The sequence below is a fragment of the Gorilla gorilla genome, chromosome 10, assembly GCF_029281585.2.
Source record: "Gorilla gorilla gorilla isolate KB3781 chromosome 10, NHGRI_mGorGor1-v2.1_pri, whole genome shotgun sequence".
NCBI lineage: Eukaryota > Metazoa > Chordata > Mammalia > Primates > Hominidae > Gorilla > Gorilla gorilla.
The window spans coordinates 114,474,827-114,502,345 of record NC_073234.2 but is presented as its reverse complement, the minus strand read 5'-3'; the positions used below and the strand labels follow the sequence as shown (position 1 = coordinate 114,502,345).

Here is a 27,519-nt window from a genome sequence, read left to right as displayed (position 1 = left end):
CTTTGGACACAGGGATGTTGCCTGATTACTTATTTTCAACATACAACTTAGTTTTTTCCAGAAAAGAATTGTATGTGGCCAAGTCTTTGGATAATCCTCTAATACATTTTCCTTTTTAAAAGGGCATAAACGCTTTTGTCCTTTGATAATATAACACCTGAAGGTCAGGCATTCAAAGGATTTTCATTTTAAAGGTTTGCAGGACTTTGTGTCAAGGCTCATATCGCATCTGCTCTCTTCATATCCCTCAACCTGAGTTGACGGTATATTTCAGCACATAAGCAAATTTTATATTGTATGCTCACGCTGTTTTTCAATATTTCTTCTTCTAATGCTTTCCAGTTTTATAATACCTTTTGGAATTACTTAGTAGTTGTCTATACTCAATGTCTCCCCATTTCCTTTGCTCCACTAATCCCTCAAGGGCTTGAGTTGTTTCTCTGCTGCGACCTCCTACAACCAGTGCTAAGGTCACCAGTAAGCAGAAGATCAGAAATTCCATAAGCCCTTTGTTATCTCCACCCTACTTTGACTTCAGCAGACTCTGATACTATTGACAATTATTGTTATCAACCAAACTGGGTTCATTTGCCTGCACACAATTGCGGCCAAACACTGAAGCGCTGGATTTTGTAGAGAGAAAGGTTTATTGCAAGGCGGCCAAGCAAGGAGGCAGGAATCCAGCTCAAATCCGTCGCCCTGTACCAGCCTTAAAGCGGTATATTTAAGGGAGAGATTCTGGGGGCGGGGCTTCCCGGTTGGTTAGTGATTGGCAGAAAGGAATGGGAAGTTTGGAAAGTCCCTTGAGCATGCGCAGTTGTCCCTTCGTGCTTTTCCATGGGTTGCCTGTGCAAATTAATGGGGAACTGGTCTGAAACATGACGTGGAAATTCAGGCTGTGACATCAAAACGTCACCCCCCAGGGGAGCGAGTCTATTCTGTGCTATTCTGACTCCAGTCAGCCTTATTTGTTCCAGCCAGTTTCAGCCAGTCAGCCAGTTTTGTTGCAAGCAGAGAGAATTATAACAAGCTGTTTCTTCGTCTGTCTTCTTGCAAGGCAAGCTCAAGGATTCTTGTTAACCCCATGGGGCAAATTTTCACTATTAACATTGTCTTCTTTCGGCTTCCACAATACGTAGTTACTCTCTGCATCTCTGCTGTTGTCTCTCTGCCTACTCATTCTCCTCGGTTAAATCCTGGAGTTCCTCAAAACTCAAACCCAAAAATATTTGATGACTAGTAAATATTGTTATCACAGGACTCTTGATCTTAGTGCAATGTCTGGTATTCACTTTTGTTCATTGCTACTGTTACTTTACTACATAATGAACACCTGAATTTTAGTGGCCCTTTACTTCTGAGTTCTGCTCAGTTTAACCAATATTTATTGGAGCTACATATATTTAATTATTTTTTTCACTGTATGGCACTGAGCACCTCTGAATGAATGGATTAAATTACCCCCTTTTCTATCCTCAGTTTGAGGCTTTGGCTAAAAAATTTTTGCTGTTATTCCAATAGATGATTTATATTCTGTATTGTTAAAGAACAAATTACCCCAAATTTTAGTGGCATATAACAACATTTATTATCTCCCAATTTCTGTGGGTCAGGAAGCCAGGTACAATGTTGATTGGGTCCTCTGTCTCTGGATCTTTCAGACAGCTACAGCTGTCTCAAGACTCAAGTCAAGAGGATCTACTTTCTAACTGACTCACAGGGTTGTAGGCAGGATTCAGGCTTTTAGGGATTTTCGGACTGAGGCCTCAGTGCCTCACACACTGTTGGCTGAGGCCTCCCTTAGTTCCTTGTCACCACATAGAGCATCTCACAACATGCAGCTAGCTTCAACAGAACGAGCAAGTGAGAAGACAAGAAAGTGCTAGCAAGATGGAAGTCACAGTCTTTTGCTACCTAATCACACAAGTGACATCCCATCTTTTTGCCATTTTCTATTCATTACAATCAAGTCACCAGATTCAGTTCATACATAATAGAGGTGTTTACACAAGGGCGTGAATACCAGACGGTGGGGACCATGGGGTAGGGCGGGCAGGGTGGGGCACATCTTAGAAGTCGGCCAGGTACATTTTATAATGATCTACTTTACAGCCTAGTTTCCATTGTCCACATTTGTAGTTAAAATGGAATAATCCATCAAAAACTACAAGGAAAAAAACACCTTTTATTTCCTTGGGCCATCTTCCTGGGACTGTATTGTTCACAGTCAGATGATTTAAGAGCCACCTTTGCTACTGCCACTCAAAAAAGAGGCACATGTCTCTGGTCTGTAGAATTAGGTATAATGTAGCATGATATAAGATAATACGGAAGTTAGGGACACTAGATATTTGCAAATTGTACATAATCACTTCATAACCTGAACATCACTGATCTAAGTGATATACACAAATCAGTAATCCCATAAAACAGCACAGTTTCTTAAAATGTATTTATTCTTCATTGTTGCCTCATTACTGAAAAGAGTATTTTACCATATATATTAGGTCAGTGAGTCTACTAAACTCTATTGGACAAAGCTTTAAGAATGTTAGCAAATAAAATGGGTTCTAATAAACTAACATAGCTAGAAAGTTACAAGTGGTCATTTAATTTTAGGCCTGAATGAAGAAAATAGATCAAAGCAACAGTTGACCCCCTCAAAATGGTGCGAGCAGAGATTGTAGGGATTGAAAACTCAAACACTTTTAAAGAAAAGACAATATGGAGTGGTGGAAACTGTGGCACACTGGAGAGCAGAAGTCCTGCCCCTCCTCACCCCCTCAAAAAAAACTGTGGGTTTCTTTCATAAACACTTTGTTAACAAAACAAAGCATTGGGGGCCAGATTTGGTTATAGGTGTCACTCTGCTACCCCTATGTCATAGATGAAGAGAATCACTCTAGAAATAAGTCTTAATATGATGAGATCACAGGTTATTTCAGCCTTTGAAAGGAGTATTAGGAATGTGACATTCTTTCAAAGAAGTTACATCTGAATTTTAAGGACCTTGAAAGAACTAGAGTCTTTAAGAGAACAGAGACATTCTATGAAGATAATTTTAAGGACCTTGAAAGAACTAGCATCTTCAAGAGAACAGAGTCATTCTCTTAAAGACGCTAGTGCTCTCTAAGTCCTTAACATTCAGATGTTTGTTGATTCTAGGCTTGATGGTTGACGCAGATGTGTGTAAGCTTTAGCGGAAAAGTGTACAACCAATGTTATTTCTTTAAAAGTCTAGAAAGGAAGGTTCAGTCTTATTTCCCTGTCACTTAGAAAAATGATAGAAACTTGTTCTTATTTCTTCTGGTATTTTTCAGAAGGGCAATGACAAAATATAGCCCACAGGCACAGATGCTCTCATGGTACCTTTTGACAGGGCGACTTCTTTTCATTCTCCCATCCCATCACTCACTCTCCATCTACCCTCATTCTTTTCACTTGCATTTCTTTTTATTCTTTTTATTGCATGTCTTAAACTCACTGCCACCCAGTGTTGGCCTACCACCCAGTGGACATCAGTTAAAGATACACGGTCAAAGAGAATCTCACACCCACATAGGTGCACTGTAAGCATGGAGGTCCTAACCTAAAGTAAATACATGACGGGACCCAGTCTCACCGAGGGCATAGAATATTCTATTTCCTATAGGTCCAGTCCTTAGTAAGACAGGCTGTGGTATTCCCAGGGTTCTTACAAGCTCCACTCAGTTCTGAAAATGTCTTGTGGGGTTTTTTTTGTTTTGTTTTTTGTATTTTTGTTTTTTGTTTTTTTGCCGGGGGTGCAAAACAGATATGCTCAGTGCTCAGGGGTTGGCAAACTTTTTCTGTGAAAAGGCATATCATAAATATTTTATACTCTGCCGGCCATATGTACTATATTGTGGTTACTCAACCCTGTTGCAGAGTGAAAATAGCCATAGATGATTCAGAAATGAATGAGTGTGGCCGTGTTCCAAATAACTTTATTTACAAAAACAGGCAATAGACCAGGCTTAGACTGTAGGCGTAGTTTACTGACCCGTAACTTATCAATAAATATCCAGCTAGATTAAGAACTTTTCCATACTTCTGAGAATCTTCTAAACAGGGAAGAACTCAGATCAGAAATATAGCCTACTTTATCAGACTAGTGAAAGGCCCCAGGATAACCCAAGCCTCCTGATGTCATCCCAGAGAAATGTGTACAATTAACAGGGATGACATTGGCTATATGTCTTTCAGAAAAGGAGTCAGCCCCTTTGGCCATCTTCATGGGACTATATGCTATTCAGTGTTCGGCACTTATTTCAATCAATAAACAGATCAATAAGCAGATCTGACCCCAAAACTGTGATTCTTACAGAGTTCTGTTTCTGTGCCGCAATACTCTCTTTACTTTCCTTACTTTTTCTAATATTGTTTCATTAGCTGCTTATGCTTAGTCTATTTTATACATTGATATTCCCTAAAATTCAGCCTTAATTCTCTCATCTTCTTCCTTCCCTTACCCTCCTGAGGCGCCTTCATTTGCCTGCATAGCTTCTGCTATCACCTTCATATGAGCAACTCTCAACCCTCGTCTGGGTTTGGAGCTCTTTCTGCCTTCAGAACGCCTACATCTGAACACAGCTGAAGTCCATTTCTTTTAAAAAACCCAGCCTCTATTCTATTATATTTATCTTTTATTCATTCATTCTGAAAATAACTGTGAGTGCCTACTATATACTAGTCATTTCCCTTAGCACTAGGGTTACAGTAATGAGTAATATAGATGAAGCCCTTGCCCTCATAAAATGTGTATTCTAATGAGAAAAATTGATTTTTATATAGCGATACCTTTGAAATGATATTTCATTATATATACATGCTATATTGTATAACATTAACATATTATATTCCTATTATAACCTATTACATACAATATAATATAGATTTTATAATACAAATATATAGTATATATAATATAAAACATTATATATACGATAATACATTTTTGTTGTATATTATATATGTTATACAATAATAGATATAATAATATATATAATGTTATATAATTATATACAATAGACAAATGTCATTAAAAGACACAAGATGCTGATAATATACTCAGGAGGAGCAGTTGACTTGCTGAAAGACTGTAAAAGATCACCTTTTTAAAAAAGAAATCGTTGGTGCCATTGGATGAGAAAGGAAGAAAGAGTAATCAATGTTAAGGTCAAAAACCTAAGTTATTTGGGCTATATAAATGTTGAAGTGACAGCAAGTCATTCAGATCCCTTTTATTATTCCTTAGCCTGGCACACAGTATGATCAGGGTAATGAACCTAGCCACTGTAACAAACAGCTCCAAATTCTCAGTGGTTTATCACTGTTAAATTTATTTCTCACACATGCTAAGTCCAGTGTGGGTCAGGCAGCTCTCCTCCAACCAGTAATTCAGGGACCCTGGCTTCTTCCATCATGGACCCTTCCATCCTGGAGTTCTTTGTGGGCTGCCATGACAGCAGGGTAGAGAGGAACATAGAAGATCACTTGGGATGTTCTATTGCCAGGACAGGAAATGCATCACTTACTTTAAGCCACATTTGATTCACCAGGATTCAGGTTCATAGCCCTCATTAAACTGCAAATTAGGCCAAGAAGTATTATCTCTCTTCCTAGGAATATGTGATAGAATTGCTGAGAATCTAGTCATTCTGTGCCAGAAACATCATCTCCTTCTGTACCTTAACTGTCATCCTTCTTCCCATGGGTAACTCCTATTCATTCCTTAATACTTAAGCCTTGGAGAAATCTTTACAACATATTCTCTCTGGGATAGATGATTTAACCCTTCTGTGTTCCCATTACACCTCATAAAAACCACCTGTTGACTAACTTGTCTCTTACTCAAGATTAGGATCTTGGCCATGTTCATCTTCCTTTCCTAGGTATGGAGCACACAGATCATGAACATAGTAATGCCCAGTTAATATTTATTAGACTGGACTGAGCCAAACAAAAATGCTGATTAGAGGTCAGTTCTGAATGGGTCAGGTTAGGATGCTCAAAGATATTTCCAAACTGAGTGCCTTTATTTTTAAATGTTTTACAAAGGGATAAGGCATGTCCTTCATGAGTGTAAGCATGACAGCACTGGCGGCGTGCATTTCCTAGGGTGAGATTCATGCTTCCTGTTTACAAGTGATGACCAATAACTAGTCTGTTCTACGGGGTCACATCGAGAGAAGGAATGGCCATTGTTCATGAAGCTCTTTGCACCCTTTGAAATGACAAAGCCCCATATGTACAAAATGCAAAATAGCAATAACTGTATGGTCTGGATAGATTTTTAAACAACTGCTGGGTGTGAGAGCACGCAATTCAAACATACTTACCCATGCTCTGCTCCAAGTTTTTTGTGCAGTTTCACAAAGCAAGATGGCTACTACATTCTTCCCAAGCTAAAGAGGCAGAACTTTTTAGTGTTTTTTTTTTTAAGAATTTATCTTGGAATCGTTTATTATGTAGACCACAGAGCTGAAATATCACTTTTACTCCTAATCTCCTTCTGATATTTACAGAGAAATAGGGAAGGAATTAGGCAGGAAAATAGGTTCTGATCTATTGCTATCCCCAGCAGCTGTCATCCTTCAATTCTGAGAAGTTCACCCCCATTTAATAAAGAACAGCGGCTCCCTTGGAGTTATCCTGCAATCTGTAGTGAGAGAAATAGGGCTTTAGATATCTGAACACTTTCCCTTCCTTACATAATTCGTCAAATAATAATCACAATTTAGAGCTGGAAGGGACCTTTAAATCTCCAGCTCTTCCGCTCACTGGAGTCATTTCACAGGTGAGGAAACTAAGTCCCAGTCCTATTAAATGACTTGCCCCAAGGAAGATTGCTCCTTAGTAACTGAACTGGAACTAAATCCCAGATATCTGTGCTCATGACAATTGCCTCCTGAGTGAATACGGTGCTATATCAGAGACCCAAGGCTGTGAGTTGCTTGTGTGTTTGTGAAAGAAACTGAAAAGGGACAGGAAATGAAAGAACCAATTGACTAAAAGCAAGAACAGGGATCATTTATAAAATCGGCCTTCCTTTTACATTTCAGGCTTAAAAGGCAGTTTTTGCAGCCTCCATGGACCACTGAACTCCCTTCTCAAGGCTAGAAGGAAGGGTTGCAGCAGGAATCCAAGAGCTCTAGAAATACAGGAAAAAGACAAATATGAAAAAGAAGAAAAGCAGATATAGGCCATGTGATCTGTCCAGCAGCCACCGGGGTCATTCACTTATTTATCCTTGAAGGTAGCCTGAGAGAAGCTTCACTGATAGCATACTGTGCTGTTTCAATAAGTAAAATAATCTTAATTTATTTTCCTTCTTAATCTGGGTAGAGAGGAAGGAAAAATAGGCAAGATGGAAGGTCATTCTCTAAGAGAGTAAAGACACATCTTTAGAGCATTAAACTCCAGGGAAATGACATTTTTATGGGATTAATCTAGGAAGCAGCATAATGGAATGGTTGGGAACATGGTCAGACTATCCGAGTTTGAATCTTGGCTCCATTCTTTGCCTAATTGTCTGACCATGGGCAAGTTTCTAAATCTTTCTGTGCCTGGTTCCTCACCCTTAGAATGGATATAATGATTTCACCTTCTCTGTAGAATTAAATGGGTCAATATTTGTAAAGCACATAAAATGGAGTTTTCCAAAGCATATGTGCTATATTAGTGTCTATTAAATACACTTTTAAAAAGAAGGTTTGAAGCTGAACCAAGAAAAAAGGTAGGGTTCATTTGGCCCATTAATTGTATTGAAAATTACTACTCCAGGCATAAACAGTAAGAAAAATGTATCTCCTTTTATTTATTCATTCAATAGATATTTTTAAACCACTTACTGCATGCCAGGCACTGTACTAGCTATTAAGAATTTGGTGTTAGGAAGCAAGACCTACAAGGTCACTGTCCTTGTGCAGCTTAAATTCTAGTGAGGGACCCAGAAAAAAAGAAGTAAAACTATATAATTTCAGGTAATGATAAATGCTGTGGAGAACTATTAAGCAAGAAATGGACAGAAAATGATGGGAATCTGTGAATGCTGTTTTAGGTGGATAAACTAGAATTCATACAGAGGCGGCTTAACAGAGGTTCTTAACCACCCCACTGTATTGTCTAAACGCTGTACTTCAAAGCACCCTAAGAATACTAAGGGGATAATGAGATGAGTAAGCTAAATAATCCACTTAAGTCATCTTTAAGGAACTTGCAATCTTGCAGGGGCTCAAAAAATAACTCTCTTGAGCTTTTAGTTAAATCTAATTTAATCCCAGTTTAGCCACCTACTGCTTGTGTCACCTTGGCCAAGTTACTTAAATTCTCTAATCCCAGTGTCCTTATCTATAAAACAATAGATAATAGTGGAACTTATCACATTAGGTCATTGTGAGATATAAATACAAAAATGCATATGAAGTTTCTGACATTTAGAGGAACTCAATATTAGTTATGACCACTTGCATTTGTTCAATAAATTCTCCCTAAATTAACAAAAATCAATACATTTTTGATGTTGCTTTTGCCTGGAGCCAAGAAGTAACAGAAAAGAACTCAATTACTGACCTAAGAGAGTCCGTGACTAAAAATGCCCATGACTGCAGTGCATAGTGAACATTCTACTCTCAGCTAGTGGGTTTCTCACAGTGCAGTTATTCATTTTCTAGGTAAGAAACTGGCAAAACTTTCCAATTTGATTGTCATCTACTAAACTGATAATTTTGAAATGTATTTAAAGATTATTGTTTAGTCCATCAGAAGCTAGAAGAGAAGGTGTTTAAAGTCATAACTCGTGCCTCCCTATTTAAGAGATTAAATGGGCAGAGCACGGTGGCTCATACCTGTAATCCCAGCACTTTGGGAGGCCGAGGCAGGCAGATCACGAGGTCAGGAGTTCAAGACCACCCTGGCCAATATGTTGAAACCCCGTCTCTACTAAAAATAGCAAAAGTAGCCTGGCATGGTGGCGCGCACCTTAGTTTCAGCTACTTGGGACCCTGAGGCGGGAGAATCACTTGAACCCGGGAGGTGGAGCTTGCAGTGAGCCAAGATCCCGCCACTGCACTCCAGCCTGGGCAACAGAGTGAGACTCCATCTCAAAAAAAAAAAAAAAAAAGAGAGAGAGAGAGATTAAATGAATAAGCCTAATACAGAGAGATCTTCCTGTCTGTATCTCTTAGAAGCAAGGACTCAATATAAATATACATAGCATAGAATGGAATGGAAGTGAACTGAGAAGCTGAGCAGTCAGATCTTGACAGTGTAGTTCCATTTAGTTGCTAAAGGCATTGTGATTTCATAGAAAAGCAGAACTGTGTGCATTTACACGAAAACTGTAAAACAGCATATTCGCCATTTTGAATAAGGCATTGTCACCTGCCTTTACCATACAATTGAAATAAGTGCTAACTTAATTGTTGAATAGAATTTGGCTATATTTCTTATTTTCCATCAATGGCATTCAAGTGAGATATTTCTGTTCAAGTTATGTCTGCAAATGAATTGAGCATTTACTTATGTCCCAAGACACAGTGCAAGGAGAAAAATAGGATGAAATTACACAGTATCTGCCTTCAAGAAGATTTTAATCTAGCAAAGGGAGTCAGACCAATATGCAAATGATCTTAATATAGTACAAGTCAGAACATGAAACAAGCTATAATAGGAGTAAAAATAACAAGTTTTGTACGTTAAGTAAAAGGGAAGGTCTCTTCTGTTCAGGGAATCAGGAGTAGGTTCCTGGAGAAGGAGACAGATGAATCAAAAAGCCATTCCTATGTACCTTTAAAACTTACCTGTTGTGGCTGGGCGTGTTGGCTTATGCCTGTAATCCTAGCACTTTGGGAGGCCCAGGCAGGAGGATCGCGTGAGGGAAGGACTTCAAGACAAGGCTGGGCAACATAGTGAGACCCTGTCTCTTCAAAACAATTAAAAAATTAGCCAGGCATGGTGGTACACACCTATACTCCTAGCTACTCAGGAGGTTTGCTTAAGCTCAGCAGTTAGAGAGCAGAGAGCTATGATCCCACCACTGCACTCCAGTCTGGACAGCAGAATGAGACCCTGTCTCTAAAAAAAATAATAATACATAGATCAAAGTTAAAAAAGAAAACTTCTTTGTTGTGGAAGTTTGTGATAACTCATGACACTCCAAGCAAAAAGTGATCCAAAGCATATGTTTAGCTAACAGGCAGATAGAGATGCTATTTTTTCTCATTCGTAATAACCATCCTCTGGTTATTACAGCTGAAATACAGCTAGTGCCGTCAATCCAGCTATAAATTTCATTCATCACTTTGTCCTTCAAGCTATAATGAGTCAAATATTTCAAACCCAAACAAATACCTATAGTGAGCTTAATGAAGCAGGCTAAACGAGTGACATAGTTACTATTCTTCCTTCCCTAAGCTAAGCACTGTTTCATTACGTGGTATTTCTTTGTGGTTATTTGTGTGGGGGATGAGGAGGGGAGGTAATCAATGAGATTTTCTACTTTAAACCAGTAGTCCTTCCACCTATCCTTTGGCTTTGGGTTCTAGCCTGATGGTTGGTCTTCTGTGGATCCATAGTGAACTCTATCTAAAGAATACGCATTCCCCAAGATGTTCCTCAGCATGCCAGAAAGACATTCTGGGCCAAACCCCTATGTTAATAGCAATCACTTAAATAGAAAATTGCCTACGTGCCAGGCACTATTCTAAGTACTTCAGATTAACTCTAAATTAACACATTTAAATCTCAAAATTAAATCCCTATTTTGCAGGTGAAGAAATTAAAGCTCAAAGAAGTTAAGTAACTTGCCTAAGGTCACACCACTAGTAAGTGTCAGAGTCAGGATTGAAACTGGCCAGGCTGGCTCCAGAGTCTATGCCCTTAACTGCTTTCCTCTACTTCCTATTACTGGAGTGCCCCGTCTCTGTACTCTGTGGAATCACCCATCAATATACTCATCTTGGGGAAAAAATGACTGGCCATTTTTACTATTTCACACAAGTCTATTGCTTTGTATTTTAGTAAACAGACATTCAGTTAATAGATAACTACTGCCCTTATCAAGGGAAACGAGTACCCAAGAAACTGCAAGATTCCTCTTTCATGTCTTCAAGAGGAAATACATTTTAGCTTTACTTGTCGTTCCATGAATTCATGAAGGTATAAGTGCTAAATGGATACACTTTAAATGATTTCTATGGTTATAATTTATGAATCACAGAGTCCTGACGGGTTAAAAGCTTTTTCTTCAATGCATTATATTAGTTTTAACCCTCAACCCCTTCTTTACTTGGAAGCTACTGCTTGGTGGCAAAGGATTGTATTTACAATTTTCTAAATACTAAGAGGTAAATATATCGTAAGAAAGTTTTGAATGTGAAATTTTCCCCACAGATGTACAAGAGATTATTTCAGTAAATATAGAGAGATCAATTTCCCTGCCTGTCACCTCTGGGACTCAATTACATTATCATGCACTTCAGCCAGATCACTTTTCTGAGTGCCATGTGATGTAGACATAAAGTAACAATTACCTTGTGTCCCAAGACCCAGCAGGCTCAGAGGTAGATGAAAGGAAGCTAGAGCAACTCCAGAGGCATAACGTCTGCAAACACCCACACGGCCATACACAGACATTCATTAGCAAATTGCTCATTGTCCATCCATTCAATCAGACTGTCTATTCATTTCAGCTCTATGCTAAGTCCAGAGATGGGAATGGAAGCATGGAGAAGACTTGGTCCCTGCCTCAAGGAGTTCTGCCTGCATTTTAGACAGAGATAGATATGTCAAAACCTAGAATACTATGTGGAAAATGCTACAAGAGGAGAGAAGAGCTGAATGCATGGGGATCAGGGAAAGCTTTTTGGGCAGGTGGATGGTGCTTGAACTGAATCTCAAAGAATGAACAGGTGTTTTTAGCCAACTAGGACATTGTAGGAGTCACTTCAGACAGAGGATGCTGCCTGTGCCTGCTAGGACTAGGACTAGGGACAATAAGGAGAAATGGATGTCCATATTCACCCTCCCTTTCTCTCTCTCTCTCTCTCTCTCTGCCCCCACCCCTCCCACCTGCATCCCCCCCTCTGACAAACATGTACACACAAGCACACATACAATCACTTACTTCACCATATATTAACCCCAAGAGAAACTATAAAAGAAACTCACCCAAATGTCTCCAATCCACTCTAGCATTTTTTTCTAAAACTTATAAAAACTGGCATTTATCTTTGTATACAGTCATGTGCCATATAACAACATTTGGGTCAGTGATGAACCACATATATAAGAGGTCCCATAAGATTATAATAGAGCTGAAAAATTTCCATCACCTAGTAATTTATGTTAAGTTGCCTACAGCTTTCAGTACGGTAACATGCTGGACAAGTTTATAGACTAGGAGCAATAGCTTAGGTGGGTAGCAGGTGATACCATCTAGGTTTGCGTAAGTACACTGTATGATGTTCGCACAATGACAAAATCACCTAAGGACGCATTCTGATGTATCCCTGTTGTTAAGTGACACAGAACTTTATTTGCATGTATTTCAAATGTATACCCAAGGAAATTACATATTCCTGGAAGGTAGGAACTTTATTCCCTTTTGCATTTATATAATATCTAGGATGATGTTATATATATTGTCCTAGATATACAATATCTAGGATGATGTTATACATATGATGCACTATAATGCCTAAAAATTCTTATTGAATTAAATAAATAATAACTACTAAAACTATTGTAAGAGTGACTCTACTGGGGATTCCCATAAATAGAGCTGAAGATTCTTAGTCACTCCATTGTCTGAGATAATTAGAAATTCTGGACTGACAAACACACATACACACACACACACACACACACACACATGCACACACACGCACATACAACAGACTATGGGGCTGGAAACATTTTCCTAAAGATCAAGCTATTTTTTGTTGTGACTGCTGTTCTCACTCCAATGATAGTGGAATAGTTCTTAGATTATCCCTTAACTATAAATATAAAAGGGGTTTTCAGGAACTCCAACCAGGGCTTCAAAATAGGATAACAGCAACAATCATAGAGCAACACTTCTCTGCATATTCTAGGCCTTACTGAAATTCCTTCTAATGATTCATTCAAAGTGTCTCCTGTCACATGTGCACTGTTAACTAGACTACCGCTGACCATGAGACATCTGCCCTTTTCTGCCTCTCTTGCTCTAGCCTATTGTGGTGATGTCTTCTGTCACCACAGCTTGAGACAGTGCCACCAGGACCTACCAAAAGTGCTCTCAGTCCTGTTCATACTCACTGAAGGTGCCAAATCTGCCGCTAATGAATGCCAAGGGCTGCTTCAGAGCTGCAGGTGCCCAATGTGTCAAAGGTACTGATGTCTGTGTCTCTGGCTATGATACCCAGTGTCTTCCCATCAAGGGCACCTTAGCCAATGCCAACTGAATGTTCTGCCAATGCCACTGAAGCCTGCCAAAGTGGCCATCATTGCCAACTGCTGGTGCCCAATGTTGAGGGCACCAATATCTGCAATATGGCACCATCTCTTCTTGCTGACAAAGTTGCTGGTGCTAATTCTGCCTACTCCTTTTGTTCTCAGTGTCCAAAAATGTTTCATGATACAGCTATTTAATTGAAACCTCTTCATCTTAAGGGATGGTCCATGGGAGACTGGCCAGGGCACAGTCGGAGTGCCAGATTTTAAAATCATTCAGAATCACCCATTCTCTCTGATACTCATCTATTATTCCTTGAATCTCTGAGCAGAGTCTTTCCAGGCCCCTGGAATCCTCACTGAGCACAGACTGCTGCAAGCCTGTCCCTGCCAGTCACCCATACGTTCCCACACACGATGAACAAATACAGTCCTCTTCAAGCTGAGACCCATGACACACAGCTGCAACCACCAAACTGACAAGATTCCTGATCCATGTTAGAGAACAAGGATGATTTTATTTTGTGTTTCAGGAAATTATGCTGGTCTACCGTCAAGATACCCAGAATCTAACTACTTCTTGCTGCCTTTACTTTAGTACCTTATCCAAGCCACTAGCCCCTTCCTTCTGAATTACTTCCACAGCCTCTGAAAAGACCTATTAGCTTTACTCAACACAGCAGTCAAAGTGATTCTGCTGAAATGTAAGCCAGATCATGTCACAACTCTGCTCAAATGCATACCCTGACTCCCCATTTCCCTCAGATTGAAAGCCAATCCTTGCCAGGTCTTATAAGCCCTCACTTATCTGGCCCCTGGTTCCCTCTCTTCTCTGTGCACACACTGCTCCAACCCCACTGGTCTCCTTGTTATTTCTTGAACATACGCTGGCCCCTCCTTCCTGAGGGCCTTTGCTCTAGTTGTTCTCTCTACTTGAAATCTTCACCCTCAACACAGCCAATCCACCGTCTTTATTTTTTACTTTTTTATTTTTTGAGACAGAGTTTTGCTTTGTCACCCAGGCTGGAGTGCAGTGGCACAGTCTCAACACACTGCATCCTCTGCCTCCTGGGTTCAAGCAGTTCTCGTGCCTCAACCTAACCTCCTGAGTAGCTGGTATTACAGGCACATACCACCATGCCTGGCTGGGTTTTTGTATTTTAGTAGCAATAGAGTTTCACCATGTTGCTCAGGCTGGTCTCGAACTCCTGAGCTCAGGCAATCTGCCCTCCTCGGCCTCCCAAAGTTCTGGGATTACAGACATGAGTCACTGTGCCCAGCCAATCCACTGTCTTTAAATCTTTGTCCAAATCTTCTCCTCTGAATGAAACTTCCCCTAACCACGCTATTTAATACTGCACCTGCCACACCATACACACACTCCAGTACTTCCGATCCCCCCACTGCACTTTCTCTTTTTTCACAGCACTTATCACCTTCTAACAGACTATATACTTTATTTATTATGCTTATTAATTATTATCTGTCTTACCCACTTAGAAGGTAAACCCCACAAGGACTGGCACCTTCATATATTTTGTTCACTGACACATCCAGAACAGTGCTTAGAATATAGCAAACATACTGTTAGTATTTGTTGAGTAAATAAGTGGGTGGACGGATGGATGGTTGGATGGATGGATGGATGGATGGATGGATGGATGGATGGATGGATGGATGGGATGGATGGATGGATGGATGGATGGATGGATGGATGGATGGGATGGATGGATGGATGGATGGATGGATGGATGGATGGATGGATGGATGGATGAATGGAATGGATGGTAGGTCCTCATTTTTGTAACTCCCTAAGTGAACGTGAGTATACTCATGTTTGACCACCATATGAATGACATGTTTTGTACTGCTCTACCCAGGTAGAACATAAGTCATTCATTTGTGTACTGCTAACTCTGGTTGTGTGGTACATTTATCTGCTTGAAGTACTTCTGTGGATTATGTTATTATGCATGTGCCTGGAGGCTCTGAGAAAGGACATGGTTTTTAAATATCAAATAAATAGAATTGACATTCAGGGCATTCATTACCTTCTGAAGACTCAAGTTTGGGGAAATTATTTTAGTTGAGACTAAAAATATGCAAATGATATTCCTGATTAATAGTAGCATTTAAAGTTTCTGTTTGAAGAGCAAAGCAGTGTACTATATAACCACCAAATAGCTGCATGAATGTCAGAAAACATGTACTGTCAGAGAAAAAAAGAGACCCCATGTCTTTTTTCTAAATATAGTTCACATCACTAGTAGAGCTTGGAAATGTGAATGCTAGTGAACATTGTTCAGCGCCTTATTCTAGTTGCAGTAAATCCTCTGTTCATCTTTAATCTGAACTCTTGCTTCATAAAAAAAGCTTTTCAACAAGCAAACATATCAAAACAAATACTGATGTTTAACAAAAGGCTCTAGGGTCAACATTACCTCAACAAGAATTGTAGAAATGAAAAGATGGTAAAAACATTTGCTCTTATTAAATTTTTAAAAACACCTCTTTTACCCAAAGCTTCAGGGAGAGGTACAACAAAACCATTCAATAAAATAATTCAACCCCAAGGACCATGTTATATGTCTACTGTGTTAGGGCTCTGCTGGTCTTTTCATCTGCATCCCACACAGATCCTACATGGCAGATAGCATTTCTCAAGCGCTGCTACAGATAGAGTTAATCTCCCTGGGCACAGATGAAGCTAAAAAGAGCAGTGCCTGACTAGTAGCTCTCACACACGGCTTGAAATAAGACAGATTGTTTTGTAGTTGTTGCTGTAGCGGTTGACCTTTTTTCCCAAGGATGCTTTATAGAACTTGGCTGCATTGGCAACTTAACTCCTTTAACTTGTAGTCTTCCCAGTGCCTTTGTCCAGAGGGCATGCCCCTATCCCTGATGACTAGAAATGAGGCCAGTCTAGTGCTTCTAGGCTATTCTGTGCTGTTGGAAGCTGATCCCCTATGTGTCTTGAAAACATTTTTTAATCTAGTCCTTCATTGCTGTCCATTGCTTCACTTCTATTTTACTCCATGATCTAAGACTTTTCAAAATTAGGGATACCTCAGGCCCTCTCTGGAATAGACCTTAATTCATTTCTCTTCTTCACGAAATAGAAAACCTAGACCATTGAGAGACAGTGTCTAGTCCAAAGCACTTTCCTTTCCCTTTATTTCCCAAAAATGTAGTATCAAGTAATATCCAGATACTACTTCTTCACTGCTTCTGCCTTATGCCCACAGCTGGGAGTCTTCAATATCTGAACACTCAAGGAACCCCAAATCAGTAAGGCTCAGTCAGTGGTGGGAGAAATAATAGAGGGGTTACTACTTTCTGTAGCTGTGAGTTCGTAGTGACATCAGACACAGTTTTCTTACTTCTGAGGGTTTATGTTTCTCTTTATTCTTTTATAGAAATTGTATCCATAACAGAGTCTAATTGTAAACAAAGGAGCTGCAAGTAGCAGACGTATTTGTACATGTATACCTCCCTTGCTACAGATGCACAAAACAGAGAGTTTATCACTCCTTGCTTTCCAACAACAGTCACAGTATATTAATCCTTTCCATTCCCACAGAAGGAATATAATTACATGGGATACTCAGGCTCTCAGACTCCTTAAAGGGTGTCTTCCTAAAGATCACCTAAAACACTTTACAACTGAGGTGACATGCGTGAAATCACTTGAGGCTCTTTAAAGTCCCACATCATTGTTAAGTGATGTTCTTATCATTAACAGTGCTCAGCATTTTGGAGACGTCTCTCCCAGCAAAGTTGCACTGCCATAGATAGCACTCAGATGGTGATAGGTAGACTATTTTCTGGGGCCTTGTGGTCAGAAGATCAGCCTTTCTCTTTTATGTTCAATCGGCCTTTTAAGAGCCACTGATGAAACAGCACAGTGATGTCTAAGCCCAGGTCTCACAGCCTGTAGATTCGATCCTCACACTACTTGATAGACCTGCATTTGGACTTGGCAGCACACTGTCTGCTAGCACTGCTTGTCCTCGTTTATTTTCAGGACTGCTGTTAGTCCAAGACTTGGGTAGCAGCAGGACAGAGCAGAAGAGTATAGAACAAGGAGCCAGAATGGAGGGAAGTACCTGACGATATCAGCTATCTGTATTACAAAAGCCGTATCAGGCAGGAAATCTGAGTGTACAAAGTACATCCAGGTGGGAAAAGAGAAGCCACGGTCCACGGCAGCTTCCTAGGCAAGTTTAAGTAGCTGAGCCTGGCACATCAGGGATATCGGCACTGGTGGGTCTATGTAAATGATAGGTTGTTGTGTTTGTATCTGAGGAGTGAAGACAACACGGGTGACAGCTCTTGCCCACGTGAGGACCTTCACCAGAAGGTCACAGGTACTTCACGTACAAGCATCCAGCTCTCACCAAGTCTAAACCATGTAGCTTCCAAACACTCGCACTGTTTTAACACAGAGTATTCATCCTGAAGTTAGCTCCAACCATCCTTGTCAGATCTGTAATTTCAAGAAAGGAGGGCAAAGTGTCAAAGCAAAAGGCAAGCCCTCCCCTGCAATCTCCACTGCACCCTGGAACTTAACTGTTTTTTGACTCTGACCCTTCTCAACCCTGAGTCCTCATTTCTTTACCCCTTCCCATGTGCTTTCCTCTGTGCTTTCTAAAATCTCATCTCCCCCTTTTCTTCCCATACAAACTCCCCAAAAGAATGATCTAGATTGCACTCAACCACTTCCTCATCTCTACCTCACACCCCAACCTAGGGCAGCTCAGCTTCTGTGCTCTTCTCCATAAGGTGTCTGGTGACCTATTTCCGAGGACCTATTTGTGATCCCACAAACCCTTCTCCTTCATCATTTTATTAGACGTCTCTGCAGCATCCCCTCACTGCTGACCATACTCTCCTTGACACTCTTATTTCCCCCATTTCTTTTCTTGTCCTGACCATTCCTTCTTTGGTCTCCTGAGTATTATTTTTATCTGTTCCTTATTCATTGAAAGTGTTGGTTCATTCTCAGGCCACTTCTCTTCTCACACTACAAAGTCACCTCTGCAGTCCTACCTGTGCATGTTATTTTATTTAGCAATAAAAATAACAAAGATTTATTGAGTGCTTCTGTGTGCCAAGTATTGTGCTAAATTCTCCTTGTGTAGTTTCATTGAATACATATGGCAACGCTCAGTGATAGATATTCTTTTAATCTTTCACATTACTAATCAGAAAATGGATGCTTAGGAAGTATGAGTGATTTGCTCAAGGTCAGATAGCTAATAAATGGAGTTGCCAACACTCTCACCTGTACTTTGATGATGCCCAAGGCCGCGTGTCTCCCCAGACTTCTCCAAGTTTAAAGTGCCATTCCACAGCATAGCATCCTAAATTTCTCATGTCTCAAAATTATTCATGTCATCCCAGTCTATTTTCTTTTCTCTTTTAGCTGGTAACACCACCATTTGCCCAGATATCCAAGCTAGAAACTTGGGGTTTCCCTGCATTTTTCTCCTCTTATCCCTTGCATAGTTGTTACAAAGGGATGATGCTGTGATTGACAGAGAAATGCCAACAAACACAGTTAAAGGAAATGAAGCTTCTTTAACGATAACAGATGTGAAAACTTACGGCCCCACAAAACAAGAGATAATACAATGTAATGTCAAATGGAAGTACAGGCTTCATTTAAATGTTCTACATGAAACTGCCTTATTTTTAGTTATGTTTGTATTCAAGGAAAGGCTATGATACTGAAATAGAGACATTCAAAATATAGTGGTTTAAAGAATCGAATATTAATTTCTCTCATATAATAGTCTTGAAATGAGCAGTGGAGGTTTACAAGGTGGCTTTGCTCTACGCAATTCTGGAAGGACCGAGGACCTTCTATTTGTTGCTCTGTCATCCTCCAAAGCACTACTACTCAAAGTGTGGTCTATGGACTGACAGCATTAGCATCACCAGGAAGCTGGTTAGAAATGCAGAATCTCCAATCCTCCCTCCAAATAACAGAATTAGAATCGTCTGGTAATAAGATTCTCTGCATGATTCCTAAGCATGTTGAGGTCTGAGAAGCATTTCCCAAACTCCAGGGTATTGTTTTGCCTGTGTAGTCAAAGCTGAACTGCAGTCACTGATGTCCCAGCTTATAGGAAGATGAAGAAAAAAGAGGAATTCTAGGTCAAGGAACTTCTTTTAGCTAGAGGTGACCTGAAAGTTACATGCAACACTTTCATTAGCATTCCACAGGCTCAACCATATTTTCACAGCAGCAACCAGAAAAAAAGCTGATGTATCTTGTCTCTAGTCTGGCAGGCATGAACCCAATTTAACCCCATTATGTGGAAGAAGAGAGGACAAGTTTCAGGGAACAACAAGTAGTCTTTTTCTCAATTTTCTAACACTTTTGGACATAAAAATGCCTGTCTAATCCATTATTGGCTTTTCAGGGTTCCTTATCCTCTTGTTCTAAATACCATGCCAATATCATAATTCTAGGTTAATAAGTTGTCCCATCAAGAACTACTTTTCTCATTTAATCCCAAAGCTATTATAATGTATATCACCTTTCTCTCTCTTTTTATTTTTATTTTTTTACCTGTTTTTATTGCCTTCCTCCTGCTATACCTTCCATCTTGTGGCTCCGTCATCTCATAAGATATTATCCTTATCTGCACAGAAAATGCTGGCTTCAGGCAAAGAGAAAGAATGATGGAATGACAGGCTCTTTCTCTCTCTATATATATATATGTGTGTGTGTGTGTGTGTGTGTGTGTGTGTGTGTGTGTGTGTGTGTGATGTGTATATATGTATATGTGTATATATATATAAAACCACATATATATAACAGATCCATTATATTTCAAATAAAGCTAAAAAGTTAAGAGAAAATAAAACCATAGTGGTCATGTAATCTTACAAAAGTCTTCTAGATTCGTGGTTTTCAAACATTTCTTTTTAAAGCCGAGAAAACCTTTCTTCCTCTTACTTGTATAAAACGCATAAAATAAGAGTTACTCTGGTTGAAGTCGGTCAAGCAGTCTCAGACCATGGGTTGTTCAGCTGCCCCGTAGCTGACCCCCTCAACCCCAGAACTCCACAGAGTACTGTCCTGTGGTTTCTCTGCCTGCTGTACCACCTGTGATGTTAACAGCATACTCTCTCTGAGGCCAAGTATGCTCTAAAAAACTCCTGGAGGAAAGTCATTTGGGTGGAACAAGAACAAGGAAGGCGTTTGGCAAAAAAAAAATATGTTAATATATCTCAATTTTCCCAAGACTAAAGCTTCACTGCTATCTCGAATTTCTGTCTCAGCTTAGGTTTTTCCAGACTTTGGAATTCAACTAATTGAATCAAATTGCCTTGTTGCGAGCCTCTGTAATGAATGCCTGCTGCCTGCTCACCACTCTGCCTCTCAGATTATAGAGTGAGCCTGACTTCCGTTCATGCTTAGCAGCACTGCTGGCCTGGCAGGCCCATGGAGCTGTCACTTCCTAGCCCTGTCTTGCCAGATGTTCCCGCTGGAAAAAAAGTTTCATCATTGCTAATTTGAGAATGCAGTCACAGTGCTCCCTGTGGGTACTGCTGAAGATACATGAAAGAAATGTGAATGCCATCTGACCTTTAGTCTACACGTCCTATCATATATATATATATATGAATTTTAGTTTTGTCTTTGGGCTTATTTTTTCTTTGCTGGGTAAACAAATAGGATACTAATTTAAAATTAATTTACGAGTCATGGAATTGCAAAATTTAGGAATTACAAAGCAGCTTTGAGATCCTTGGTCCAATACCTTCATTTTATAGCTGACACCACTGAAGCTTAGAGAGATGAAGTGACTTGCCCATGGCTACATGGCTAATAGAATCAAGTCTTCTGTGCTATGGAAACAAAGCCCATTGCATTCTGTAACACAATATCCTATCTGGAATTGGTTCTTGATATATGGAGGTTTTAAATAGTTATGAATGTTATTGTTAGGCAGAAAAAGATAACCTTAGTTTTCATAACATGGAGTACAAAATACAAATCTCTCCCACAAATGGATACCAAGCCACTGAAATGAATTTGTCATTTTGTCTTCATGTATTCATTAAGTCACTTAATTTAACAAACATTTAGCATATGCTTGCCATATGTGAGATGCTCTGCTGGACGATTTAGGGACTTCAAAAATGATTAACACCTCATTTCTTCACCAAGGGGTAGGCAGTCCAATGAAGAAGACAGATACTCACTTCTCTATTATTGAAAGCAGACTTTAATAATACTATAATAGAACTCTATGGAAAATACTACAGAAATCTAGCAGAAGATATGATTTTTCGGTGGAATAATGGTAACATTAGAGAAAGATTCACACAGGAGGTAACGTTTAAACAGGACCTTTTAAGGATAGATAGAATTTCATTAGGAGAAAAAGTAGAAACTGTATTCCTAGCAGAGGGAATGGCATGAGCGAAGATGTGGAGATATATTACATGTACAGTGGATTATGCCCCAAAAATCAAACTCATACAATAAAGAATTACTTAGTTTAGGGTTAATAAAGAGGCAGCATATAGGGCAGGGGCAGTGGCTTGTGCCTGTAATCCCAACACTTTGGGAGGTTGAGGCAGGCAGATCGCTTGAGCTCAGGAGTTTGAGACCAGCCTGGGCAACACGGTGAAACCCTGGTCTCAACTAAAAATACAAAAGAAAATTAGCCGGGTGTAGTGGTGCACACCTGTGGTCCCAGCTACTAGGGAAGCCGAGGTGGGAGGATTGCTTGAACCTAGGAGGCGGAGGCTGCAGTGAGCCAAGATTGCACCACTGCATTCCAGCCTGGGTGCCCCGGTGACAGAGTGAGACTCTGTCTTAAAAAAAAAAAAAAAGATGCGGCATGCAGAGTTTCTGCATGACAATGAGGTAGCTTGGGAAGGATACTGATGTTTGCTTATTCAGCATCCCTAATCTTTCTCAGTCTCATGAAGATGCATTTGCCAATAGATTCATAAACTAAAAGGTCTGAGTTATATTCCACAGGCATAATGGATAAACACCAAGGGTTTTTAAACAAGGAGTGACTATTCAGTTTTTCCCCGTAATCAAAATTTCAGTAGTTCACAGCAACAACAACAAAAAATATTTTTTTCTTACTCACGGGTCTGCTGTGCTTCAGCTGACTTCAGCTGGACTTTCCTGAGCCCCATCGAGCTAGGGTAGATTCCAAGCTTTGGGTTAAATTTAGGTTTGCTCCACAAGTCTTCATCTTTCTCCTAGAACCAGGAGTTATGCAACTTCTCAGCACTTGCTATTCTTATGAGAGAGCATATGAACACTGAAAGATTAGTAGAACACAGGAGCACAGAGACCTCGTCTCTAACCACCACACTGACACTTCACGCATTCTATTGGCCAGTATTGATGAGACTGGGAAGTAACTCCAGCCACACTGAGACATAATGTTGATCCCTTGGCAAAGGGCACAGGGGCATAATTCTAATACAGTAAGAGAACGAAGAAGTGGAATAAACAGTTCAATCGACTTGAGTGACCTCGTTAGATATGTTTCTAAAAAATAACTGTCGGCTGAAGGGGAGAGGGGTAAAGATGTTAGCAGATGCAAACCATTTCTAAAACAAGATAAAGAAGGAAGGAAATAGGGGAAATAGGAAGGGATGAGAGAGGAGAGCTTTGATTGGAAGCTGAAAAGACTAGCAGCCAATGGCAGAATATTATGCAATTTCAAAATAAGCATGGGTCTAATTTAGGGCAATGGGGAGAAAAGAGAACTAAGAGTTATAATTGAATAGCTATTATATTCAAATCACTGTGCTAGGCAATTTTATTCCCTATTTCATATAATCTTTACAACAACACTTGGAATAGGTATTATTATGCTTATTCTAAAAAAGAGGAAACAGGCTGAAAGAGTAACTTGCCAAAGATCACCCAACAAATACGTAGCACTGCTGGGAATGTCATATTCCAAAGTCCATTTTGGAAGAAGAGAAATGAATTGAGAGTCATCTTAGAAATCAAATTGATAGACCATGTTGGCCTAATTAGATATGATAGTAAACAGAAAGAGGAAAGTAAGATAACTCCCAAGCTTCTGCTTGGGCAGTGGAGTAACAGTTGCCCTTAACTGAAATGGAAAAAAAGAGGAAGAGAGCCTGTTTTTGAACTAAAGGAGTTAAATTTGTTTTTGACTTATGTTGGTGACACCTATAGGACATTTATGTGAGACGTCCTACAAATGGTTAGAAATTTGCATCTCAGAGCTCAAGAAGAGAAGCCAGTCCTGAAGAAATCACTCCAGAAGTAGGGACAAAAGCATTCCAAGCATGGGAAGTTATATTAGCAAAGATATGACTGTGTCATATACAGGTCATTTTCAGGGAATGCCTAGCGATTTAATGTACTGTTTAGACATACACGCGTCTAGTTACATTTATTGGGTACACAATAGCAGAGGAGTGGGAGATTAGGCTAATCTCAATCGGCCTTGAATGCTGGAATAGGACATTTGGACTTTTTTCGAGAAGGAGCCACTACAGGTTTTTATACAAAGGTACACTTAAGGGTCTGACTTTTAGGAAGACTAATGTAGTAGCAAGATACAAGCTGGATCAAAGGTGGGAGACCATGTAGAAGGCTATTGTGTTAGTTTTTGTAAGCACTAACAAGAACCTAAACAGGGTAATGGCAGTAGGGACAGAAATAAAGGAACAGATGGGATCATTGCTTTGGAAGAAATTATTGTGCAGCACAGTAACTATTCTGCATATCATTAAATATGTGTCAAGTTAATTTTGTAACTGCATGTAGCTCTAATGGTTTCCTCTCTTCAGGTATGCAGAACCTTCATAATTTGTTGGTCATCTGTTCGCATATTTTAATTAAGAGTTATAATCTCCATGAGGGAGAGACTATGACCGTTTTGTTCTCTACCATTTCCACAACATTCATCAGAATAGGCATTGATTAAATATTTATTGAATGAGCGGGTGGATGATACTGCCCTGTACACCTCAGCATACCCATTTCCAAGGTCTCTTCAGTTGTGCTCTCTACCCTGCCCTTGTCTTTCATCCTCCCACCAAATATTTCCCTCCCTCTCACCTCTTTAAGATTGGTCTAGGAGAACTTGCCTTACAGGAGTAATCAGACCACTGAACAGCCTGCATTCAGTGCAATCCTGATATGATGGTTGCTGTTTTATTTTGTTTTTTTTATTTTCCAATCGTTCAACCAGGCTCAACTGACCCTCCCTTTACTATTTATAAATATCATCTCAGACATTTCCAATAACTTTCCAACCATGTAAAATGTTGAAGGCTCAGTTCCAATTTATTTGAAACCTCCAGTTTTATTTTCCTCACCACCTCCCCCTCCCCCAAGTTTAGACTTCCCCCAAGGGACTGGCACTTCTCTCTTCTGATTCTAAATTTTCTGGCATTGGGACAAGAAAGGGGGATTGGAGGGACAAGCAAACATCTTTGTACTTACCTAGGTTTTCTTTGCAGTCCTGTCGTGGGTTCCCTGATTCTTTGGCCACCACTGACCATCAACACCTTCTGTGTGTCAGATGGCCACTAATTGCTTCCTCAAAAGAGTGTTGTGTAAGTGCTTGGGGGTAACCTGTGGCAACCCCATTGCACAGTTCTCTGGTATGAGACAACTGACTTTGACCCAAATCCAGTCATCAAGACTCCCTAAGCTTGTCCCGAGTATCTGCTGCTGGAGTGGTCAGCTTTATGGATGGGCCAACGGCAAGACCTCCCTACTAAGCAGTTAACTTCAACCTTAGTGTTTCTCACTTTCTTCCCTTTCTTTCTTATTTCATGCCACTGGGGCAGTCAGGAAGATTCCTGGGGCCAGAGTGATTATTTAGGTTAACAGAGTTAGTTCAACCACCTTTTAACGAGGCCTGGAGAATGTACCCAGCCCCAATATTTTTGTAATTCTCTATAGAATATGAAGCCACCGAATATCTATGAGCCTCCCTTTTGGGTCCTAGCCTCTGATCTTATACATACATAACATCCAGGTATTTGTGAATGCCACTGACTTTCATTCTGCAAATGCTGAGTTGTCATTTACATTTGTAGCTACCACATAATAAACCAGAGTTAAGTGTTACATGAACAAATATTTAATGAGTAGCTAAAATGGGTCGGTCAATGTAAAAGTGAAGTACAAAAGTCTGACCAAGTTCAGACTCTAATGTAAATAATAAATTGCACTCTAACTTTAAAATAGAGAACATTTAGGCCAGGAGCAGTGGCTCACGCCTGTAATCCCAGCACTTTGGGAGGAAGCCAAGGCAGGTGAATCACTTGAGGTCAGGAGTTCGAGACCAGCCTGGCCAACATGGTGAAACTCTGTCTCTTAGTAGAGACACATACAAAAATTAGCCAGGCGTGGTGACACTCACCTGTAGTTCCAGCTACTCGGGAGGCTGAGGAATGAGAACTGCTTGAACCCAGGAGGTGGAGGTTGCAGTGAGCTGAGATCACACCACTGCACTCCAGCCTGGGCAACAGAGCAAGACTCCATTTCAAAAAAAACAAAATAAAATAAAACAGAGAACATTTAAACTTTGAAATGGAAACTAGAATGGGGAGTGGAACAGCTGGAAAAGAGAAAAAGTAACTTTAAAATGAAGGAGTAGGGAGAATCTCAAAAATAAGAACCATGCATAGTGATAGAAAGCTTACCATGTTTAAGATTAAAATCTGAATCCCTGATGCCCGGACTAATCTTTTCTCCGCTCGCAAATCAGAATCGTATAAATTTCCATTAATATTTATCTCTTTGAATCAAAGAAAGAGGAAAATCTATGTTGTGTTTTGCCCAGCCTTGCTGTTTCCATTGTGAATTTTACCGAAGGCCCCCATCAGGTTGATGAGGTGCCAGCTCTCCTGAAAAACTGAAGTATTAGATATACAGCGTGGCATGCAAAGCAGCCCAAGTTTTAGAAGTGAGTCACTTCGAAAACCAAGAACCACAGATTCAGCTACAATTTCAAATAAAAGCTAAAGGACCAGAATAATCCATACAAAATTTTAAACCCAGAAGTTCCTCTTGCTTAAATTACTTTCACACTCCAATTTAAACTCAGAAACATTATGTTGCTGTCACATTTCTTTGTTCTCCTATTTTTTAAAAATCTGTATATAGCTGACAAAAAATAGATGCCTGTCTGCCAGCAAGTTCTCTATTCATGTCTAACATACTGTAGAGTCGATGCAGAACACATGGTCTTAAAATACCCAAAGGCCTCTCCTTTACTGGTTCACTGCAGCAGTATGTTTCTCCAGCATGTTTGCACTACCTCCAATACGTGTCTTGCATAAGCACAAATTCCCTTTGAATGTTTAAGTCATGCAGTATTTTCACATGCTTTGGTGCTGTGCATATGAGAATTATCATCTACATGTTGAAAGTGCACTTCCTGGTGACTTTCGCATTGAATTTAATACCATTCAACTGACATCATTTTTAATTCCACCCACCAGAATGCCAATAATGTCTATGACAGAAGTTTGACATGTTTAGCTCTTCCAAATATAGAGTTAATCTAGCAGCTAAATTGGAAATTTCTGTGTATATTTTGAAAACTAATTCAGCGTGAAAATTATTAATGTTTTAGAATTGTGAAAACACGTCAGAAAGTGTTTTCTTTTTCCTTGTTTCCGTCTCCAGAAAGATCTGTTCTTCATGTCAAATAAATTTTCAAGGGGAAATCTGCATTCTGTTGTTGGGACACAAAGTATACAGTTTAATCCTAATATAATTTTCTTTATTACAGATGAGACCCATTGGGCATGATGGCTACCATCCCACCTCTGTAGCTGAGTGGCTGGATTCCATTGAACTGGGCGACTACACCAAAGCCTTTCTAATTAATGGCTACACTTCGATGGACCTGTTGAAAAAAATCTGGGAGGTTGAACTTATTAATGTAAGTTGGTCTCTTAGTGACACCTTAACTATTCAACCCTTGATAAATGAAATTTAATTTTCTTTTTTTATAAGTGTTTGGACATCCAATGGGGATTTATAGATACGCCTTCTGTTTTAAATATCGATCT

The 27,519-nt window shown here is 39.8% G+C and overlaps 1 protein-coding gene across 15 annotated transcripts in view; it reads left to right on the top strand.

The window, feature by feature from the left end:
• Positions 1-27,519, top strand: part of ANKS1B (ankyrin repeat and sterile alpha motif domain containing 1B) — a 1,254,535-nt gene that overhangs the window by 910,045 nt on the left and 316,971 nt on the right. For all 15 annotated transcript variants that reach the window (XM_019038847.3, XM_019038842.4, XM_031016570.3 and 12 more), the window contains one exon: positions 27,237-27,389. In XM_019038847.3, coding sequence (XP_018894392.2) covers positions 27,237-27,389 — 153 coding nt within the window. The remainder of the gene's footprint in view (positions 1-27,236; positions 27,390-27,519) is intronic.